Source organism: Brachyhypopomus gauderio, chromosome 17 (assembly GCF_052324685.1).
Source record: "Brachyhypopomus gauderio isolate BG-103 chromosome 17, BGAUD_0.2, whole genome shotgun sequence".
Lineage (NCBI taxonomy): Eukaryota > Metazoa > Chordata > Actinopteri > Gymnotiformes > Hypopomidae > Brachyhypopomus > Brachyhypopomus gauderio.
Window position 1 is genome coordinate 12829322 of NC_135227.1, and position 19894 is coordinate 12849215.

The following is a 19894-nucleotide window of genomic DNA, read 5'->3' on the forward strand; positions in this document are numbered from 1 at the left end:
AGCTATTAGTATCTCTCTTTGTGCTTATGTGGAATTTTAACATGCGTGTACACACACAGACTTCTACTACTTGTCTGCCTTTGTGTCTTTGACTGCCACTGTGTAAAACAGGAAGAGGGAGACGTAAGGACAATCCCCAAGATGCTCTCTACAGCGTCTCCTGCGTTCCTGATCTCATCTCCTCCCGTCTCCTCAACTTTCCTCCTCCCTTCTCCTTTATTAATGCATGTGTAGCAGCGATGTCGGCCCCAGTCACACGCACCTGCAGTACGGCCGCAGAGCCGTGAGAGAGAAGCTCCGGCTCTGGAAGGCGCTGTGATGTGGCGCGAAGATTAGCCTCCTCACATCGGGCTCAGAGCGATCATGTTCATACACAGAGTAGCTGATGAGGACACCATTGGCCCGCACCGGGGCCTCCCACTGCACCATGATACTGGAGGGCCCCAGGGCCTGCAGACGGGGCAGCGCCATGCCCGTGGGGGCCGAGGGACGTGTCCGGGCCACGGCCGCCGGGCTGCTGACCGTACCCTGGCCGTTTCTGGCAGTGACGGTGTAGCTGTACTCCACACTGGGCAGCAGGGTGAAGTCGTGGTAGCGGGTGTCCATGCCCACGTAGATGACACGCCCGTCGCGGTGGAGCTCGTAGCCCGTGATGACCCCGTTGGGGCTGTCGGGTTCCCTCCACTCCACCTCCACAGACTCGGGGCCCGTGACCTTTAGAGTTGGGGCTGTCATACCAGTGGGGGGTGCCTCTTTAGTTTGGGCTGGAGTGGGAGCACTGGTAGTACAGCCTCCGTTAGTGCAGACTGTGAGGACAAGCACATAGGGAGTGTGGGGTTCTAAACCACTCACCTGTGCACTCAACTTCTTCCCATGGTAAACCTCCTCTTTGTTAATCTGGAGGATGTATTCTAAGATCTCCCCATTCTGGCTAGATGGTACAGTCCATGAAACATTTAGGGAATGGGACATCACACTGGACACCATAGGAGGTTCTACTGATGTGGGAGCAGCTTCTAATGTCCTGACTATAGTCGGCTGGCTGGTGACACAGCCAGCTACTGTGCATGCAATAATTGCATAACTGTAGACAGTGTACGCCATCAAATCCTCATCAGTGTAGTTTAACACACTTGCGTCAAAGCTGAAACGAAAGCCAACGTTGTTTCTATGAATTTTGTAGCTCAGAAGGACACCATTGGCCTCCAGTGGAGGTGTCCAAGACACAAAGAGTTCATGTGGCCGCCCTTCCAAATGACTGACAGCTGGTGGTGCCAAACCTCTTGGAGGAGCCTGCTTGGTGCGGACGGTCAACCAGGGGCTGTCGGAGGAACCCGCTGTGTTTGAAACACGCACGTGAAACCTGTACCTGCTCCATGGCTGCAGGCCAGACACGTTACAGGAGAAGCTGCTGGCGTCAACGTCCCTGACTGTACACGCGACCTTGGCCTGTGTCTCGCTCTCCTCGTCATCTTCATCGCTCCCGAGCCCGCCGTCCTCCACGCCCGCGGCCATCACCTGGTAGAGCAGGATGATGCCGTTGGGATGTCCTGGGGGGTTCCAGCTGAGCTCCACACCACGGGACCCGATGCGGCGGGCACTGGGCGGGGCCTGTGAGGTGGGCGGAGCCTCGCCGGTGGTGACGGGCTGCGCGGGTGTCCTGGTGCACCCTGCCTCTGTGCAGGCCTCCAGCACCAGAGCGTACGTGGTGTAGGGCTTCAGGCGGCGGAACAAGAACTGGCGTGAGAGGCCGCTGAACTCCAGGTTGCCTTCACTGAACACGTTGTACACCTGTAAAAGAACAGACACGGCAGAGTCGGTAGCCGTCCGCCACAGCCAAACCCCCCGGGACGCCCTGCTGGACTATGCTGGGCTTGTAAAGCAGCAGGAGACCCGGAGTGTGCCGCGACAGGCGGATGGATACCTTGAGCGCTCCGTTGGGGGAGGTGGGCTCTGGCCATCGCAGGAGTAGGGCACGCCCGTGTTCGGGCTTCTCTACGGTGAACCTGCCCAGACCAGTGGGAGGGGCCTGCATGGTGCGAACGGGGGCCCAGGGGCCAGCCGCGATGCCACCTCCGTTCACCGCCTCCACCCGCATGCTGTAGCTGGTGTAGGGCTCCAGACCAAACACATGGGCCTGATGCACATGGCCCTAGACCAGGAGACATGCATGTACACACACACACAAACACACCCACACACACATTCACAGTTTAGAAGTCAGTGAAACCCCAAACATTAAACTCAGAAGTAGTTTTTACATCTGCAACAGTATTAAGATAAATGGCTTAAAACTGAGTTCTTAATAACATTAGGGAATGAAGGTGCCAGAACCATCTGATGCTATAATGATTGTGCAGGAGGAATGAGAATGGGATAAACCCACAAAGGTGAGGAATATGATGACAACAGAAACCTATGCCGTCTGGCATGAGGCAGACAACACTTCAATTACACACAGAACCTGTTACCATTACACATGGTACACTCTTACACATACCATTACACACAAAGTAACGTTTCAGGCCGTGGTTCTGAAGTGATCCGAGCCCGGGCGGTTTCTATGCATGATTGAGCCAGAAGAGATGCATTTGTGAGGTTCAGGTTCAGAAAGCACTCCACCGTGTCTAGTTTGGACCAGCATCACTGGCCATCATCCCCACTCAGCAAAACACTGGCACGCGAGGGCAAAAATGACCATAATCCTGAAAGCACTCTCAGAGAGCAGCGCTGGCAGGGCCCGCGGGCCCCGCAATGAGGCTTCTGCACCAAGCCTTTAACAGCTCACTGCATTAATTGCCCCCCCCCTCCCCAACAAAAGCAAAAAAAAAGTGTTCCACAAAGCCAGCATCATGGCAACATAAGGTCTGCCCCCCCCAACCTGTGACAGCTCCGTACACCCACATATATTATGAGAGTCAGAGGAGGAGAGCCACTTCAAAACTACCTTTTTACCGTTGTGAAATATGAAAGCCTGCTTGGACTATAAAGCTGGCAAACATATGCACACTGTCAATAGCAGCAGATGCTTCCTTCCACTTTATTTCAGCACTGAGACTTGCGTGCGGCCCCTAGATGGCAATGCTATCAAACGCTTTCCCAAACACGGAGACAGAGGCATTAACACGCACGCGCTCGCTCAACCAAGACACTCAAGGCACCTATTAAAAAGCAACTAAGAGGATTGATTTTGGTTATAGATTTCCAAATAAATGTAAACGGCACAGATCCCTAAAATGGGAAGTGTTTAAGTTTTGATTAAGAGAATCGGGCAGGCTGCCTGTAGGACTACACAAAACAACCATCAAATTACACCAAATCTTCTACTGTGCTGAACACCAAATGTACTTCAAAAAGTCGTGCTTGTTCCATTAGCTTAAACTATCATATTTAATGATTTAAAAAACACTGTAAACTCTTACTACTACTACTACAACTACTACTGCTACCAATATTAAATGCCACAATCTCTTCCTCTTTGCCCATGTAAAGTTGCTGAATTTTGACTAACGTTCTCAGCAACCTGTGGGGCAGTCTGGGTTCAGACGAGCCCTCCTCTGATCTCTCCACGACAAAAGCACAATTCAGACTTTAGCTGATTCAAAGGGAGATCAGGGTAATGGAGCGAGAGAGCACGCGTCCAGTTCTACACATTAGAGGAAGAGGAGACTGAAGCACAGTTAGAATCTGCTCCGGGAATCAGCCATTTGTACAAAGAGACGAAGAGCACCACCCCCCCCCCCCCCCCCCCCCTCTCCTCATCTCAGCCCAGGTTTGTGTACGTCTCGTCGGCGACTCGCGCTCGAGTTATTTCCTGTGACAGCGCTGGGGGTCGACTGGGCCCGGAGATGATTTTAATTAAGAATAACCATGTGTATTTGTCACAACAATTATGCTAATTAGCGGAAAGCAGAGATTCCTGACCCTTCAAAGGTGCGGGACTGCCTCATCTGCATACTGGAGGCAGACAAGTCTGCTGGAGCCGGTCCTCGTTGAGTCCAGGGTGAGCCTTCATTAGCCCGTCAGGATCTGCATCAGACCGCCACCCCCTCCACACCCACTCTAAAAGAGACGGCCCATCAGACCGCCACCCCCTCCACACCCACTCTAAAAGAGACGGCCCATCAGACCGCCACCCCCTCCACACCCACTCTAAAAGAGACCGCCCATCAGACCGCCACCCCCTCTACACCCACTCTAAAAGAGACCGCCCATCAGACCGCCGCCCCTCAACACCCACTCTAAAAGAGACCGCCCATCAGACCGCCGCCCCTCCACACCCACTCTAAAAGAGACCGCCCATCAGACCACCCTCCTCCACACCCACTCTAAAAGAGACCGCCCATCAGACCGCCACCCCCTCCACACCCACTCTAAAAGAGACCGCCCATCAGACCGCCACCCCCTCCACAACCACTCTAAAAGACATGGCCCATCAGACCACCCTCCTCCACACCCACTCTAAAAGAGACGGCCCATCAGGTTTCTGAACTCTCTATAAGAACAAGTTAAAACATTCCTGGAGATATCCAATCAATATGATCAACAAACAAACAAAAACAAACAAACCCCAACAAATGTAAGATCAGCCAAATGTTTTCTTATGAAATGTATGTGAGAAAAATTATAAATGAATTTGCAGTAGTAATTATCATGAATGCATTCCATGCCAATTATATATACTCAGAAATGCCAGTGCATTCTGTGATAATTCTCACACAGAAAATACCCTTTTAAAGATGTAGTCTTAAGTAATCATATAAACATAACTAGATGCAGATGCTTGTAGGAGCATAATGATTCATCATTATATGTAAGACCCCTGAGGGGAACATGTCCAGAAGTGTTATTACTACTTTTCATTATGAATTATTAATCATGTAAACCAGACTTACTCAACTGTGGCCCCTTGACTACATTTCATGAGGAACATTCCTGTAGAGAGGCACTTCATTTCATTCATTAAGATGCTTTTTGGTGAAAGAGGTGTATTAGTGAATAAAATGTATGGTTACTGGAGAATGAAATGAAGTTATTAGTGAAAAAATATGTAGTTATTTTTGAAAGAAGGTCTGGTTTCTGATTTAAAAAATCAAATGTGATTATTGGTGAAGAAAGGCGTGATTATTAGTGAAAAAGAGGTGTGATTATTAGTGAAAACGAGGTGTGATTATTAGTGAAAAAGAGGTGTGGTTATTAGTGAAAAAGAGGTGTGGTTATTAGTGAAAAAGGTGTGATTAGTACAGGAAGCTGAAGTGACCTTAGTCACACAGCCCCAGTGTAAACTGCACATGCCCATTAAACACCAACAAAGCACTTTCTTTGCTCATTACACATGGGGTCAAATGTTATCCAGCACAACTCCAAATCAAAGTCCAGACATTGTAAGCCTTTCCTCTAACTAGATAGAGTTCATAGAGAACAGAAATCAGTGATACATAAAGACCCCAAGAGACTTTCAGCCTCCTCTGATTAACCGAAGCTCCTCTTCTAAGCCCCTCATTGTCCGGCTATCCAAGACTCTTAATCCTGAGTGCACCTTTAACACAAGTATTAAAGCAGAGGACGGCACAGATAACCACGGGCCGGCTTTCAGTAGCTGGACAGCTCATGGCCTCTTGTGCGGGGGGTAATAATAAAACAGCAGACTTTCCCAGAGGGGGACCATTCTCTGGGGCTGACATCCTGGCATTGGACCGGTGATTTACTGGGTGGGAATGGGAGACTGGGTTTGAAAAAAGCCCCAATCAGCCTGAGAGCCCTCAAATCACTGGGCGGCTCTTCAGAACGGAACAATGTCTGATGAAGCCTCTTGGTTGAAGGGCAACACATGCAGATGCTTGTGCGTGCCCGCACACACACACACACACACACACACACACACACACACACACACACACACACACACACACACACACACACACACACACATGCGCGCGCGTGCACACACACACACGTCCACATGCACGCACGCAGAAAGAGAGAGAGAGAGAGACCTCAGCCTCGGTTAATGAGGACCTCTATGAAGGTACGGTGCACTTTGTATGAGACCCCTAAAGCAGGTTCAAGAACAGTATTTACACAGATGAGAACAAAGGTGTGGCCTGTGGTTAAGAGTACTCCTAAATCCAAGTCCAGATCTGTTAAAGTGCTTCTACACTCCTTCAGATGTGAACGTCTTTGCTTTCAGCTTTCCTAATCACATGGTTACAATGGCTACACACTAACAAAACAGTTGTAAACAAAGCCCTCTGTCGTCAATTCCTACAATCCAAACCCCCCCCCCCCCCCCCCACACCGCCCTGCTGCGGGACTCCAGCCGTCTTTGTTTGATGAAGCTGTGAATCTCGCTACAACCCATAAAGCAAAGTGTAATCAAACTGGGGCCCTCACAGCCATCTTCCTCTCGGCTAACGAGCGGACGGGCTCTTTGCGTAGCCGCCGAGCTGCCTGCTCAGAATTCCTCTCAGATCCTACAGCACCGCTTCAAATGCGAGGCTCGCTGTCTACAAACACACACACACACACACACACACACACACACACACACACAGAAAATGTAAAAGCATAAGAGAGTGAGAGCGAGTGAGTGAGAGTCATGGTCCAACCTGTGCCCATCATGTCTATACAATCTTCTCTCTCGTCTTAATGATACACTAACAGATTGTAAACATGCTGTTGCCGTTTCAACAACCCCCCCCCCCTTCTCTTTTTTCCTGTGCATTTTTTAAACAATGTCCTTCATGTTAGAGTGGTTACAGGCAGCAGAAGGACATCATTAGAGCCATGGTTAAACTGCAATTTACACCATTAGGAAGGCAGGAGCAATTTTTATTGCCTAGTAAATTTCAGCTCTGAAATATTTGGACCATATGGCTCAATTTGTGTAATAACCTTAATTTCTTGCACCCTTCAGGTCTGCCTGCCTCTCCGACAGAGTCGAGCTTCTGTGCGCAAACGGCAAAGTGTGTATGGAGCAGCGGTGGAGATTAATAAGGTGTCACGTCCTGTTTGGGTGAAGGCGTTGGAACAGCAGCCAGATGGTATCGCGGCAAATGACTGTCAGGGGTCCTGATCTAATCAATAGGATGTATTAATACATCGCCCATCGCTGGGAGCCTCGTGGGGCTGCAGTCTAACATCTGGAAAGAACGTGAGGAGATGGGAGGAGGAGGAGGAGGACAGAGAGAGAGAGAGAGAGAGAGAGAGGCAGAAGGAAAGGGAGCAAAGAGAGGGGGAGAGAGGACAGAGAGGCAGACAAGCAACAGATAACAGCAGAGGCAGAAAGCAATCCACAGACCGAGAGTGGGAGGCAGAGAGACACAGGAGAGAGAGGGAGTGTGTGTGTGTGTGTGAGAGAGAGAGAGAGAGAGAGAGAGAGAGAGAGAGAGAGAGAGACAGAGAGAGGAGAATGAGAGAGAGAGAGAGAGAGAGAAAGAGAGAGGAGAGGGAGAGAGAGAGGGAGAGAGAGGAATGAGATAGGGAGAGAGACAGATAGAGAGAGAGGAGAGAGAGAGAGGAGAGGGAGAGATAGGAATGAGATAGAGAGAGAGAGAGAGGGTGAGAGAGAGAGAGAGAGAGAGAGAGAGAGAGAGAGAGAGCGCATGTGTCAGTGAGAAGCAGGAAGGAGGTTCCTGGGGCTGGTGGAGCTTGGGCCAGCACCCCCACTCTCTCCCTCTCTCTCTCTCTGTCTATCTCTCTCTGTCTCTCTCTCTCTCTCCCCCTCTCATGGAGGGCTGATAAGTGCTCCGTAATGAGGGGCGTCTGTGTGCATGGCGAGGGAGGCGGGTTCTGGCGGCTCAGACCGCCTGCGCACCGTAGCCTCATTCAGTCGTGCTGCTGTGACGTCCCCATTAATCACCCTCCCTGGCACCGGCTATAGCCCACGCCACAGCCGGGGATCGATAGCTGAGCCCCCTACCCTGCACCCCCAACTTTAACAACAACAACAGCGGAAAAAACCAGAAGAGTGAGAGAGGAATGGAGAGAGGGGCATAAGGCGAGGTGTTGGATGGGCCCGCTCAGACCAGAGAATGCCACATATCTCTCCCTGATGCCCCGACATTATGGAGAGGCATTACTGAGCATTACGCCATCTGTTCTGTTCCCTACCTGATGGCCACAGCCTGCAGCTCACCCTACGTCCAGGCAGGGAGGGAAGGACCTCTTCAAAACCAACAACGTGCAATATGGTGCAGCACAAACACCACCCACCGCTCTCCCACTTTTGGCTTTGTGGCTGGTCTCGGGGTGGAATCCCCTGCAAAACGAAGCAATGCGGAATCCTCCATCCAAAATGAACCTTTCACTCAATCATGAAAAAAACCCCACAGTAGAGATTCAACCTGTAGCCCTTCAACAGTTGGTTACAGCAAAATCAATACGCCACCCCACTGCTAGCCAAGTATCGACACGGCAGGAGGGGCAGCTGACCGAGCACAAAGCCTGGCTCCAAAAAGCTCCGGCAGGATCAATGGATTATAAATGTAGCCCTGAGAAACACGCTAATAACCACACTGTGATTGGCTCTCGGCAGGTACCGTGTAAACGTCTGGCCGCCGCTCCAGAGGAGCCTGGGAAAACGAGAAGCTGAGGGTGTCAGTGCTTAAAGCAGCGCTTCCAAAAACACACACACCCCAATACCTGCTGCCAGACAACAAAGGGGATGTGGTGGGGTTGGGGTGAGTGGTGAGGGTGGTGGGGTTGGGGTGAGTGGTGATGTGGTGGGGTTGGGGTGAGTGGTGATGTGGTGGGGTTGGGGTGAGTGGTGATGTGGTGGGGTTGGGGTGAATGGTGATGTGGTGGAGTTGGGGTGAGTGGTGAGGGTGGTGGGGTTGGGGTGAGTGGTGATGTGGTGGGGTTGGGGTGAGTGGTGAGGGGTGATGTGGTGGGGTTGGGGTGAGTGGTGATGTGGTGGGGTTGGGGTGAGTGGTGATGTGGTGGGGTTGGGGTGAGTGGTGAGGGTGGTGGGGTTGGGGTGAGTGGTGATGTGGTGGGGTTGGGGTGAGTGGTGATGTGGTGGGGTTGGGGTGAGTGGTGAGGGTGGTGGGGTTGGGGTGAGTGGTGAGGGTGGTGGGGTTGGGGTGAGTGGTGATGTGGTGGGTTGGGGTGAGTGGTGATGTGGTGGGGTTGGGGTGAGTGGTGAGGGTGGTGGGGTTGGGGTGAGTGGTGAGGGTGGTGGGGTTGGGGTGAGTGGTGAGGGTGGTGGGGTTGGGATGAGTGGTGGGGTCAGTTGAGTCGGGCTGGGGTGGTGGGGTTGTGGTGAGCTTAATGTCAAAGATTTAGCATTTAATTTTATATTAAATTCTGCCCTGAAAAGACTGTAATGTTCTAAATATTCACATCACGTGAAGACTTGAGTGGTAAAAGTTCAAGAAAACAAATGATTCCATTTTACAAAATCTGTGACTGAGAGTCAATCAGCACTAGAATGACCTTTTAGTCTTGCACTAACAATACATGCTAGAATGGATATTCAGTTTAGCACCCCATACAAGCCCTGAGAAGGAAGAAAACCAAACCCAAGGGTCGACACGTGAACCTCAAAAATCACTTAATAAAAACCAACTCAGGTTAGACCAGAAAATTAAGGGGAAAAAAGAGAAATCACAAGATGATAAATCAGAGGCCCTCACGGTCATAACTCAGGACGGCTAAGGACAGCGTGGAAAATTAATTAGGAGCTGATTAACAGCAAACCACCTGATCGCGTGTTCGCCCACCGCCGAAACCAATGCTGACTTCTGGAGGTCAAGAGAAACTGGAAAGGACTGCCAAGAGAAACTGTAAATTACGCCCACAGAAGAAGAGAGGGGCACTGATAAAAGGCTTAGCTCAGATGACGTTCATTAATTGCTATCCAAATAATTAATTTGTCTATTGGGCGGGCATCTCTCTGGAGCCCAGTGGGGGGGGTGGAGCTCCACAGTAGGACCTGGACTGCTTCCCTGCCTCACGGTGCTGGGAAGAGGAGCCGGTGTGGCTGGGGCCGAATGCGGACGCGTCTGGAGCGTGAGGTTCTGGTTCTGGACAGAACGGCAGTGGAGAGCAGCTCGCTGCGTACCGTCTATCCAGGCTGAAGACAGCTGAGGCTCACCCGTCCGCCATCTTTACTGCGTCGGGGCCCGTGGGCAGACGGGTGACGTAGCTCAAACACGAGAACGGTGAGCCGTCTAGCTGTGGGCGCTCAGATGTTTTACCTGATCTGGACCCGTGGGATTCAGAGCGCTACTAAATGGCGGATTTGTGTTATGAAAGAGAAGCCCAGAGTGAGAGTGGGAGCACGGCAGAACTTCCCAGGTGAGGCTCAGAGGAGACGCCCACATGACACACATGCTGCAGCTCAGCTGCAAACCCTCTGCTGTGCCACACACCCTCTCCACACCCTCCACCCTCTACACCCTCCACCCTCTCCACACCCTCCACCCTCTACGCCCTCCACCCTCTCCACACCCACCACCCTCCACCCTCACCACACCCTCCACCCTCTCCACACCCTCCACCCTCTACACCCTCCACCCTCTCCACACCCACCACCCTCCACCCTCACCACACCCTCCACCCTCAACCCTCTCCACACCCTCCACCCTCTCCACACCCTCCACCCTCTCCACACCCTCCACCCTCCACCCTCTCCACACCCTCCACTCTCCACCCTCTCCACACCCTCTACCCACTACACCCTCCACCCTTTCCACACCCACCACCCTCCACCCTCACCACACCCTCCACCCTCTCCACACCCTCCACCCTCTACACCCTCCACCCTCTCCACACCCACCACCCTCCACCCTCACCACACCCTCCACCCTCTCCACACCCTCCACCCTCTACACCCTCCACCCTCTCCACACCCACCACCCTCCACCCTCACCACACCCTCCACCCTCCACTCTCTCCACACCCTCCACCCTCTACATCCTCCACCCTCTCCACACCCTCCACCCTCTACACCCTCTACACCCTCCACCCTCTCCACACCCTCCACCCTCTCTACACCCTCCACCCTCTCCACACCCTCCACCCTCTACACCCTTTCCACACCCTTTCCACACCCTCTCTACACCCTCCACCCTCCCCACACCCACCACCCTCTCCACACACCCTGCACCCTCCATATTCCATCCGCACCTCATGCTAAGCAAGCCCCACACTGCCTGTGCAGTCTCCACTGACTCCTGTGCCCAGAACACAGCCAGCTGTACTGCAGGAGATGGGAGGGAAACAAGTCACTGATGAATGAGCTGACGTCCGATGAGTCAGGTTAAAGGGCGCCATTTACATTTGATATAAATTATGACCAACCCTCAAAGGTCAGCAGTAAAAGCAGGTCTGGTCGCACTGCAAATAGCATATGCGAGGTTGTATATAACACCCTCCCCTCCCCATGCCACACTGAAGAGAGTATGTGAGAAGTTGCAGATATCTCTCTTTCCTTCTCTCTTATGCTACAGAGAGTAAGTGAGAAGAAGATATATATTTATCTCTTGCTGCAGATAACATGAGAAGAAGTAGATATCTTTCACACACTGCAGATAGCATGTGAGAGGTTGTAGATATCTCTCCCTCTCTTAGTAACACTGTAGGTAGTATTCAGAAATACTGTAGATATCTCGATACAGAGAGTATGTGAGAGGTTGTAGATATCTCTTTCTCTCACAATGTAGGTAGCATGTGAGGGATTGTAGAGATCTCCTCCTCTCCTGCGTTCTCTCACACTGCAGATAGCATGCTAGAAGTTATGTATATCTCTCCCTCTCTCATGCAGCAGATACCATGTGAGAGCTTGTTCTTGAACTCTCTCCATCACACACACACACACACACACACACACACACACACACACACACACACACACACACACACACACACACACACACACACACACACACACACACACACACACACACACAGGTAGTGGTTTTGTCACTCAGGTTAGGTGAACTGATCTGAATAAGTGCATCATTTGGACATGTGGTAGCAGCCGTGGGTCTGGTCTGTTTAACATGATGTAGATACGCATGTTAACCAGACCTGGAATGAATCATAAGGTATTGTAAGGCTATGATAAGATTGCTATACTCTTTAAGTTGTTCACATCATTACACTGTTACATCTCCTTCATAAGAATGCATAGATGAAAATATTGTCCATGATAATCTTTTGACTAAATGTTGCATATAATAATAATAATAATAATAATACCAGTAACAATAATCATAATAATAAAGATAAAATAATAAAAACATAATAATAATGTCTATGTGTACTGTAATGTCTATGTCTGCTAAATCAAACCTAAATTACATCTTGCTGCACCGAATACAATAACCACCATGTTGTGTGGTAATAAAAGAGAAAATCAAGTAATCATCATGTAATGATTAAGTGTACTTGTATTCATTGCTCATTCAGCCTCTCAGAGTGGCTGAGGCTCCAACCGCATGTCTTTAATCTGTTAATCTGCACAAGCTTCATCTCGCCTCAAACACGCTGCACTAACACACCTTAGGAAGCAGAGACACGCCCATCTGCCTCGCTCCCTCCCACTGTGGCATTCTGGGTTGATCTGACCCCACGTCCCCTCAATCTCCAGTATGAAGCCATAACTTTTCAATGTTAAACTTTTACGAATGAGGAATGACTGTCAAATAAATATTTGCTCTTGTGAAAGGGCCTTACCGGCACCGTGAGAGCAGTGACCGTTGGGGAGCTGAGTGTTGGATCTCCAGTCTTTTTCTGGTACGCTACTTTATACTTGGAGATCCGTCCATTGGGCATGCTGGGCTGGGTCCAGTTCAGCAGGACGGAGTAAGGGCCCGTGGGCCGTGCTGCGGGCGGGGCCATGCCCTCCGGTTCTGCCTCTAGAGTGAGGGTGGAGCTCCAGGAGCTGGAGGCGGAGCCCTGTGAGTTGTGGGCGGTAACTCTGTACTCGTATTCAGTGAATGGCTGGAGGGAGTCTGATGCGTCGATGAACTCCTGGGGACCCTCAGTCCAGATGAAGACCAGAAGCTCTTCCTGGGTTCCTTTAGGTCTTCTACAGCACAAATGAAAGGTGAGGTTTACACACTGTACATACCACACATGGTAATATACACAAACAGCATTACAGGGATCCATAGCTGTATGTTACAACCCTTAGATTTAACTCCTAATAATTAGAAACAAAAGGAATAAAACAGAAAACAAAGGAGGAGGTTGAGGAGGTGGAGGAGGTGGAGGAGATGGGGAAGTGGGGGAGATGGAGGAGTTGAAGGAGGTGGAGGAGATGGAGGAGGTGGGGGAGATGGGGAGGTAGAGCAGATGGAGGAGGTGAAGGAGATGGAGGAGGTGGGGGAGGTGAAGGAGATGGGGAGGTGGAGGAGATGGAGGAGGTGGGGGAGGTGAAGGAAATAGAGGAGGTGGAGGAGATGGAGGAGGTGGGGGAGGTGAAGGAAATAGAGGAGGTGGAGGAGATGGGGGAGGTGAAGGAAATGGGGGAGGTGGAGGAGATGGAGGAGGTGGGGATATGGAGGAGGTGGGGAGGTGGAGGAGGTGGGGGAGGTGGAGGTGGTAAAGGAGATGGAGGAGGTGGGGGAGATGGGGAGGTGGAGCAGATGGGGGAGGTGGAGGAGATGGAGGAGGTGGGGGAGATGGAGGAGATGGGGGAGGTGAAGGAGATGGAGGAGGTGGGGATATGGAGGAGGTGGGGAGATGGAGGAGATGGAGGAGGTGGGGGAGATGGGGGAGGTGGAGGAGATGGAGGAGGTGGGGGATATGGAGGAGGTGGGGAGATGGAGGAGATGGAGGAGGTGGGGGAGATGGAGGAGGTGGGGGAGGTGGAGGAGATGGAGGAGGAGGTGGGGGAGGTGGAGGAGATGGAGGAGGTGGGGGAGGTGAAGGAGATAGGGGAGGTGGAGCAGATGAGGGATATGGAGGAGGTGGAGCAGATGGAGGAGGTGAAGGAGATGGGGGAGGTGGAGGAGGTGGGGGAGATGGAGGAGATGGGGGAGGTGAAGGAGATGGGGGAGGTGGAGGAGATGGAGGAGGTGGGGATATGGAGGAGGTGGGGAGATGGAGGAGATGGAGGAGGTGGGGGAGATGGAGGAGGTGGGGGAGGTGGAGGAGATGGAGGAGGTGGGGGAGATGGAGGAGGTGGGGGAGGTGGAGGAGATGGAGGAGGTGGGGGAGGTGGAGGAGGGCGGCCCAATGCTCTGCAACCTTTGTTCATTCCCCCACAAAAAATGCTGCTGGCCTCAGCCAACATGCCAACAGTTCCATCTGTTGCTTTAATGCTCTGCATCACTGTTATGCTGTATTTCCCACACTCGTGTGTGTTTGGAGCCAGATGTCTGGTGTTCTATTGAGTTCATTGGTCTCTTGGTGATTCCATGCGCTGCAGCAGACCTGTACGTCTCCCCATTATCCTCCCCATCCGGAGTCCCACCTGGGACATGAATGTTGTGTACATTTCTAAAGATTGTGTGTAGATCTAAAGACAAGACGTTTATCTTTGTCCACAGAACACTACTACTACTCCAGATGACAATCTGTGCCATCTTCAGCAAGCTAGAGCAATGGTGTTTCAGCAGTGGTACTCTCCCAGGTCTTCTGAACTCATCTTTGTTACTTTGAGGACTCTGTAGCATGCACTGATCTTTCTGACCTGTTTCTGATACAACAGCCTGGTGATGCAAGTCACCTGAAAATTAGAGCTGTATATTAGAGCTGTTTGAGATCTGACTCATGATCTTGAGTGGTGTGTCCAGCTCACGGTACAGTCTCAGTCTTGACTGCCACTAGACAAATCAGCTACTTGTCCTAGTCCTAGTCCTAGTCCTGGCATCGCTATCTCCAACGCCAACACTGATGGCTGTTAATTCGTGGGCTTAATCTTACACTGATCAACAAAAATAACAACAACAAAAAAAACCTTTAAAGACTATTAAAGCCAAAATATAAAGCCAATACCTCCGTAACATCTGGAATGGTAAATTACAGAATCAATATGAATAAATAGCACTAATAGTTTAGCTACTGCTAGGAGCGCCGACATACAAGCACAAGCAACGCATGAATCAGTGCAGCTCTGCACTCACTCAGTGACTCAAGCCAAGGACAAACAACGGCTCCCTCAGGAGGAGGCGCAAAGTCAACACTGGATCAACGTAAGGGATCTGAGTTTAATGTAATGCTGAGTTCAGGTATTACTATAAACAGGCACGGCGACACATCAAGTCGTTTTAAGCCCGACGGCCGATTCCCCGGCCCCTCTACGGGTGTGCGCCCGCGTGCCGTATTTGCCCACGTTTATCCGATCCCAAATCAGGGCTCAGATCAAATCCGGCCACGTGCGATCCGAGCCACGGGCCTCCGCGGGTATGCTAATGATATTTCTTCAAGACTTATGGCGGCTTAGGCTGCAGTGACCTGGCGTATGGATGACATTGGTCAACACAACGCTGCCCTTGACTAAAGCCCTGGTGGGGGGCGCACACACGTGGCAGCCAGGAGGAGGGGGAGGCCGCTTCTCCCGCCCAGTGCTCGGGTCAGCAGGATTCTTAGAGCACGTTTATTTGAAGGAAGTAAAGTGTCTCAACTAAGAACAAAACCTGTATTTGGCAAAAAAAAAAAAAACTAAATAAATTAAATACTGTGGGAATTAGAAAATTTGAAGTTGGGTAGGTTGTGGCTTTTAGGACTTGATAGCATGTGCAGAAAGTGTAAGTGTGTGTGTGTGTGTTGGTGTGAGAAAGAGCGTAATAATGGAGTTAGCAGGTCCCTCATGTCAAACACTGAACCCTTCCCCCCCACATTCTCCCCTCCAGCAGACGGGTTGGGGCGGGCCGTCTCGATGTAAGCTCTTTCGCTCGGCGCCAGGAGGACGAGTAGATCCATCCTGTTCCATATCGCTCTTTGCAGTGGATCAGAGTGAGTCTGGAACAACGGATGTCAGCGGGGCCATGTCAGCTCGTATTTACAGCTGCCCATCACAACTGCTGCAACATCCTTCTCTCCTCTCCCTCTCTGCTTCCTCCCTTCCTCTCAGTCTCTCTCTTCTCCCTCCTTCCCTCTCTCCTCCTCTCTTTACTATCACCTCCCTCCTTCCCTCTCTTTCCTCTCATTCCTCCCTCCCTCCCTCTCCCTCCCTCTTTCTCTCTCATTCCGACTGTGCCTCTATGACATGGCTTTGATATTCATATATAAGCACTCTGCATATCGCCGCTTGCACCTCCACTGTCAAACGTTGACAAGCGTGACCAGCTGTGTTCACCCAGCTCACCTCAAGGTCACCACATAATTACTGTTTACCGGGTCACACGCTAACTCCATAACGGCCTGTTCCAACGTTTTCATGGCCGGACAACTCCGGCCAAGCGCCAGTGCTGGGAGCTCTGACTTCTCTCTTCTCATTTCAGTCATCCCTGCACCTCTGTTATCACGCTAGGGGTGTGCGGAGCATAATGGCTTCATTTCTGTCATTGTGTCACTTGGTGGGTGAAGTATTTACCAATATAGTTAAATATTGTCTATAAATGTGTATATATAAATTCTCATACATATACACTCCCCAAACTCAGTCACCCACACCACACCACACCACACCCCCAATCCCCCCTCACTCCCCCAGTGCATTCTGGGCGGTACCTGTACAGGAGGTATGTGGTGAGCAGGCCGTTGGGCTTGTGCGGGGCACTCCAGTGCACCTCGATCACTGCAGAGGCAGCTGCTGTCAGTACAGGAGGGTCCAGGGCCTGTGGGGCTGCTTCAGGCGTCTGCACGGAGACACCCGGGCCTGCCCCGCAGCCGTCTGCGTGGGAAGACCAAGACGCACAAATGTATGCGCACACAAACACAATCACAAAGAACTCCCATGTCATCAAAAAACAAAACACCCCAGCTAAACCTTAAACAACAAATGGTTTCAGCATTACACTTTCTTGCAGTACCATTCTGCACCGGTTATCGGTGTAAAACCGGTTCTGGCCTGGCTCAGCCTGAGCCCAGCGGGCTGTGAGTGGTCTGCTGCAGCAGAGGTTCAGCTGTGTGGGGGTTGAACCCAGGGAGGGAGGGCAAGTAAGGGTGTGCTGGCCACTACCCATTGATGTCAGTAACGCGTTACTCTAATCTTACCACTTTTTTCAGTAACGAGTAATATAACGAGTTTCTATTTCCAGTCCAGTAGTCAGATTAAGTAACTGTGTGTTACTATTTTTATTTTTCTTAGTAAAAATATATATTGTATATAAAATATATATTCTTCTTGGCTCAGTTATACTTTTGTGTCTGACTATAGCGTTCGACTCCACACGCTACGCGCGAACCTGTGAGAGCGCGAGCACGTTCACGGCATTCTGTGCAGTGTTCTCCATAACGATATGTCGTAGTGTAAAGAAATAACCCTCAAAACAGGGGAAGGAACATTTACTTGACAAATTTTAATGTTGCCTTGTGTTCCAGGTTTGAAAAGTGCTGGAATTTTGGCTTTAAATTGCTTGAACTTGTAATTGTATTTAGTTTCACAACAAATAGCTGTCTAAATGAATAGCTCGCTTGTATTAATTTACGTTTACAAATACATTTACAAATAATACCGCGCAGCGACACAAACGTAATGTCAGGAGAAACATTATTTAATTGTCCGGAGATACATTGTTACTGTTAAAAATGCACTTCCAATAAAGTGAGTTTTGGAAAAACTAATTTTGCTGCTGAATGTAACTACTAAAGTAACTTGTAATCTTATCTAACATAGTTACTTTTAAAATCAAGTAATCAGTAACATAACTAAGTTACTTTTTAAAGGAGTAATCAGTAATCGTATTACTTTGTCAAGGTATCTAAGCCATCGCTGCCGCTACCTGCTTGGCATGCCTGCACCCGGATGTCGTAACTTGTGTAGGGGTCCAGTCCATCCAGCAGCAGGAACTGGTCCAAACCGGCTGGCCGGGCCAGGGGTCGCTCCGTCCCCGCGTTCAGCAGCACGTTGTACTCCACAGGAGAACTTGTATTATACGTCCCTGAGAGCACACATTAAACACATGGTTGCATTTAGAAAGAAATGGCACACTGACTCCCATGTGACTGAGGAAGTTTAGTGACAGTGAATCTGAAGATGAGCAATTTTTAATTAACAGGAGTCTATATATGGTTAGTGGTAACTACTCCACTGCAGTGGGTCCCAGGTGCCCCACAGCTCCACGTCAGCATGTGCCTGCAGAGAAGCACGGCCACCTCCCATCTGCTTCAGGCAGACGCCTCAGCTCCGACTACACCGGCTGACACCAAATGTGCCTCCGCAGTTTTACTCTGGAACTCTAGAGGAACTAAATCATCTTTGTCACCCATGCAGCTTCCCTGTGAACCGGATTCCGCCTGCACTAAGCCCAGAAGAACAAACAAAAACAAAAACAACAGCAGCAGCACCACGCTGGATTGTTTGCGGGGTGCTGCGTGAGTCACAGCTCAGCTGATCAGTGTGGTGTGATCACAGCCTGGTGGAGAAACCGGCCTTCCTGTAAACTAGCTGTGTGCCAAGATGATGTTTCCTAAACTGGCTCCTACTGCTTCCTTGCTCATACGCACACAGATGTGGGCACACACACACGCACACACATGGGCACATGCCCGAGTACCCCCTCCCCCCCACTCCCACGCCCTCCGAAAGTCTGCCACGACACATTTGGAGCGAGAGATCCAGGCCCTGGTGTGATGAGTGCTTGGTTAATATTCCCATCACTGGCGCCTTTCATAATTTACAGCAACTGCAGGCTGATAGGTTCTTCAACATTTATGAGGCCTGCGATGTATTCCGAGCGGCCTGATTATCTTTACAAATGAAAAAGTTAAATTATTCAGTTTCCTTCATTGCCGTCTCCCTGAGCAGATGTAGTCTTTTGCCCAAGACACAAACCCTGCTCACATTAGAGCACGCTTTGATCAGGGCTTCCCTGCCAGAGAAGTTCAATCGCACAGGTCCTTAAGTTCTATTATTTACAACTAATCACGGACTTTGGAGTTTTCCCTCACTTTCAACTCGAATCAACGTCTAATGAGAAATAATGACACGGCAGGAAAGAGGAGGAAGAAGGCATCAGCGCGACTCCGTCAGGTGGAGGTGCGTTCTCCTGTGCAGCCTACGCTTCAGCACTCATACCTAACCAGCCGTGAGAGATTGGGCTTTAAAGCCATAGAAGTTTGTTTGCTTCCCCCCCCCCCCCCTCTACGAATGTAAAGTCAGTAAGTGATGCAGGCTATGTAAATGTTTGCGGTGGCCACCGGGGCCTGTTAGGGCCTCTTAAGGGGTAAATGAGGCCTCTGAACAGGTTCCCCTCACAGGAAGGGGGCATAATGAGACAATAATAACAAAAGATGGACCATCTGAGGCAGACAATCATCGGCACTTCAAGGCGGCGTGCATGAATATACAGCCGGACGCACGCACGCACGCACGCACGCACGGCAGAGCCAGACTACAGCACGCTCCCAGTCACACTGCTGGCCCCTTCATCCTCTCTCCCCAGCTCCCACGCTCAGCAGGTGGACAGTGTAATAGGTGTGAATGCACCGGCCTTGAATGGGAATGAGTTTGTGTCAACTGCTGCTGGAACAGACACTGTGAAGGGGGGGTGGGGGGTGGAGAGAAAGCAAGAGAGAGAGAGGATGGGTGAGAGAGAGAGAGAGAGAGAGAGAGAGAGAGAGAGAGAGAGAGAGAGAGAGAGAGAGAGAGAGAGAGAAGAATGAAAACTGGAGGGAGAGAGAAAACAACAGAAGGGAGGGGGGAGAGAGGAGGGAGGAGAGACAGATGAGAAGTTGTTTGTTTGGTTAATTTGCACACAGGTTTGGGGTGTGTGTGCACTGGGGGCGGGAGAGTGCCCGGTCCTGATGGACCCTGCCTTCCCCGTGACACCTAGCG

At 50.8% G+C, this 19894-nt stretch overlaps 1 protein-coding gene across 1 annotated transcript in view; it reads right to left on the reverse strand.

Annotated features, from left to right (window-relative positions):
- The window catches only part of ush2a (Usher syndrome 2A (autosomal recessive, mild)), a 147623-nt gene that overhangs the window by 11685 nt on the left and 116044 nt on the right, over window positions 1-19894 (reverse strand). The window contains 5 exon segments of the mRNA XM_076977861.1: window positions 263-1791; window positions 1925-2152; window positions 12682-13036; window positions 16627-16789; window positions 17841-17999. Of these exon segments, the coding sequence (XP_076833976.1) occupies window positions 263-1791; window positions 1925-2152; window positions 12682-13036; window positions 16627-16789; window positions 17841-17999 (2434 nt within the window).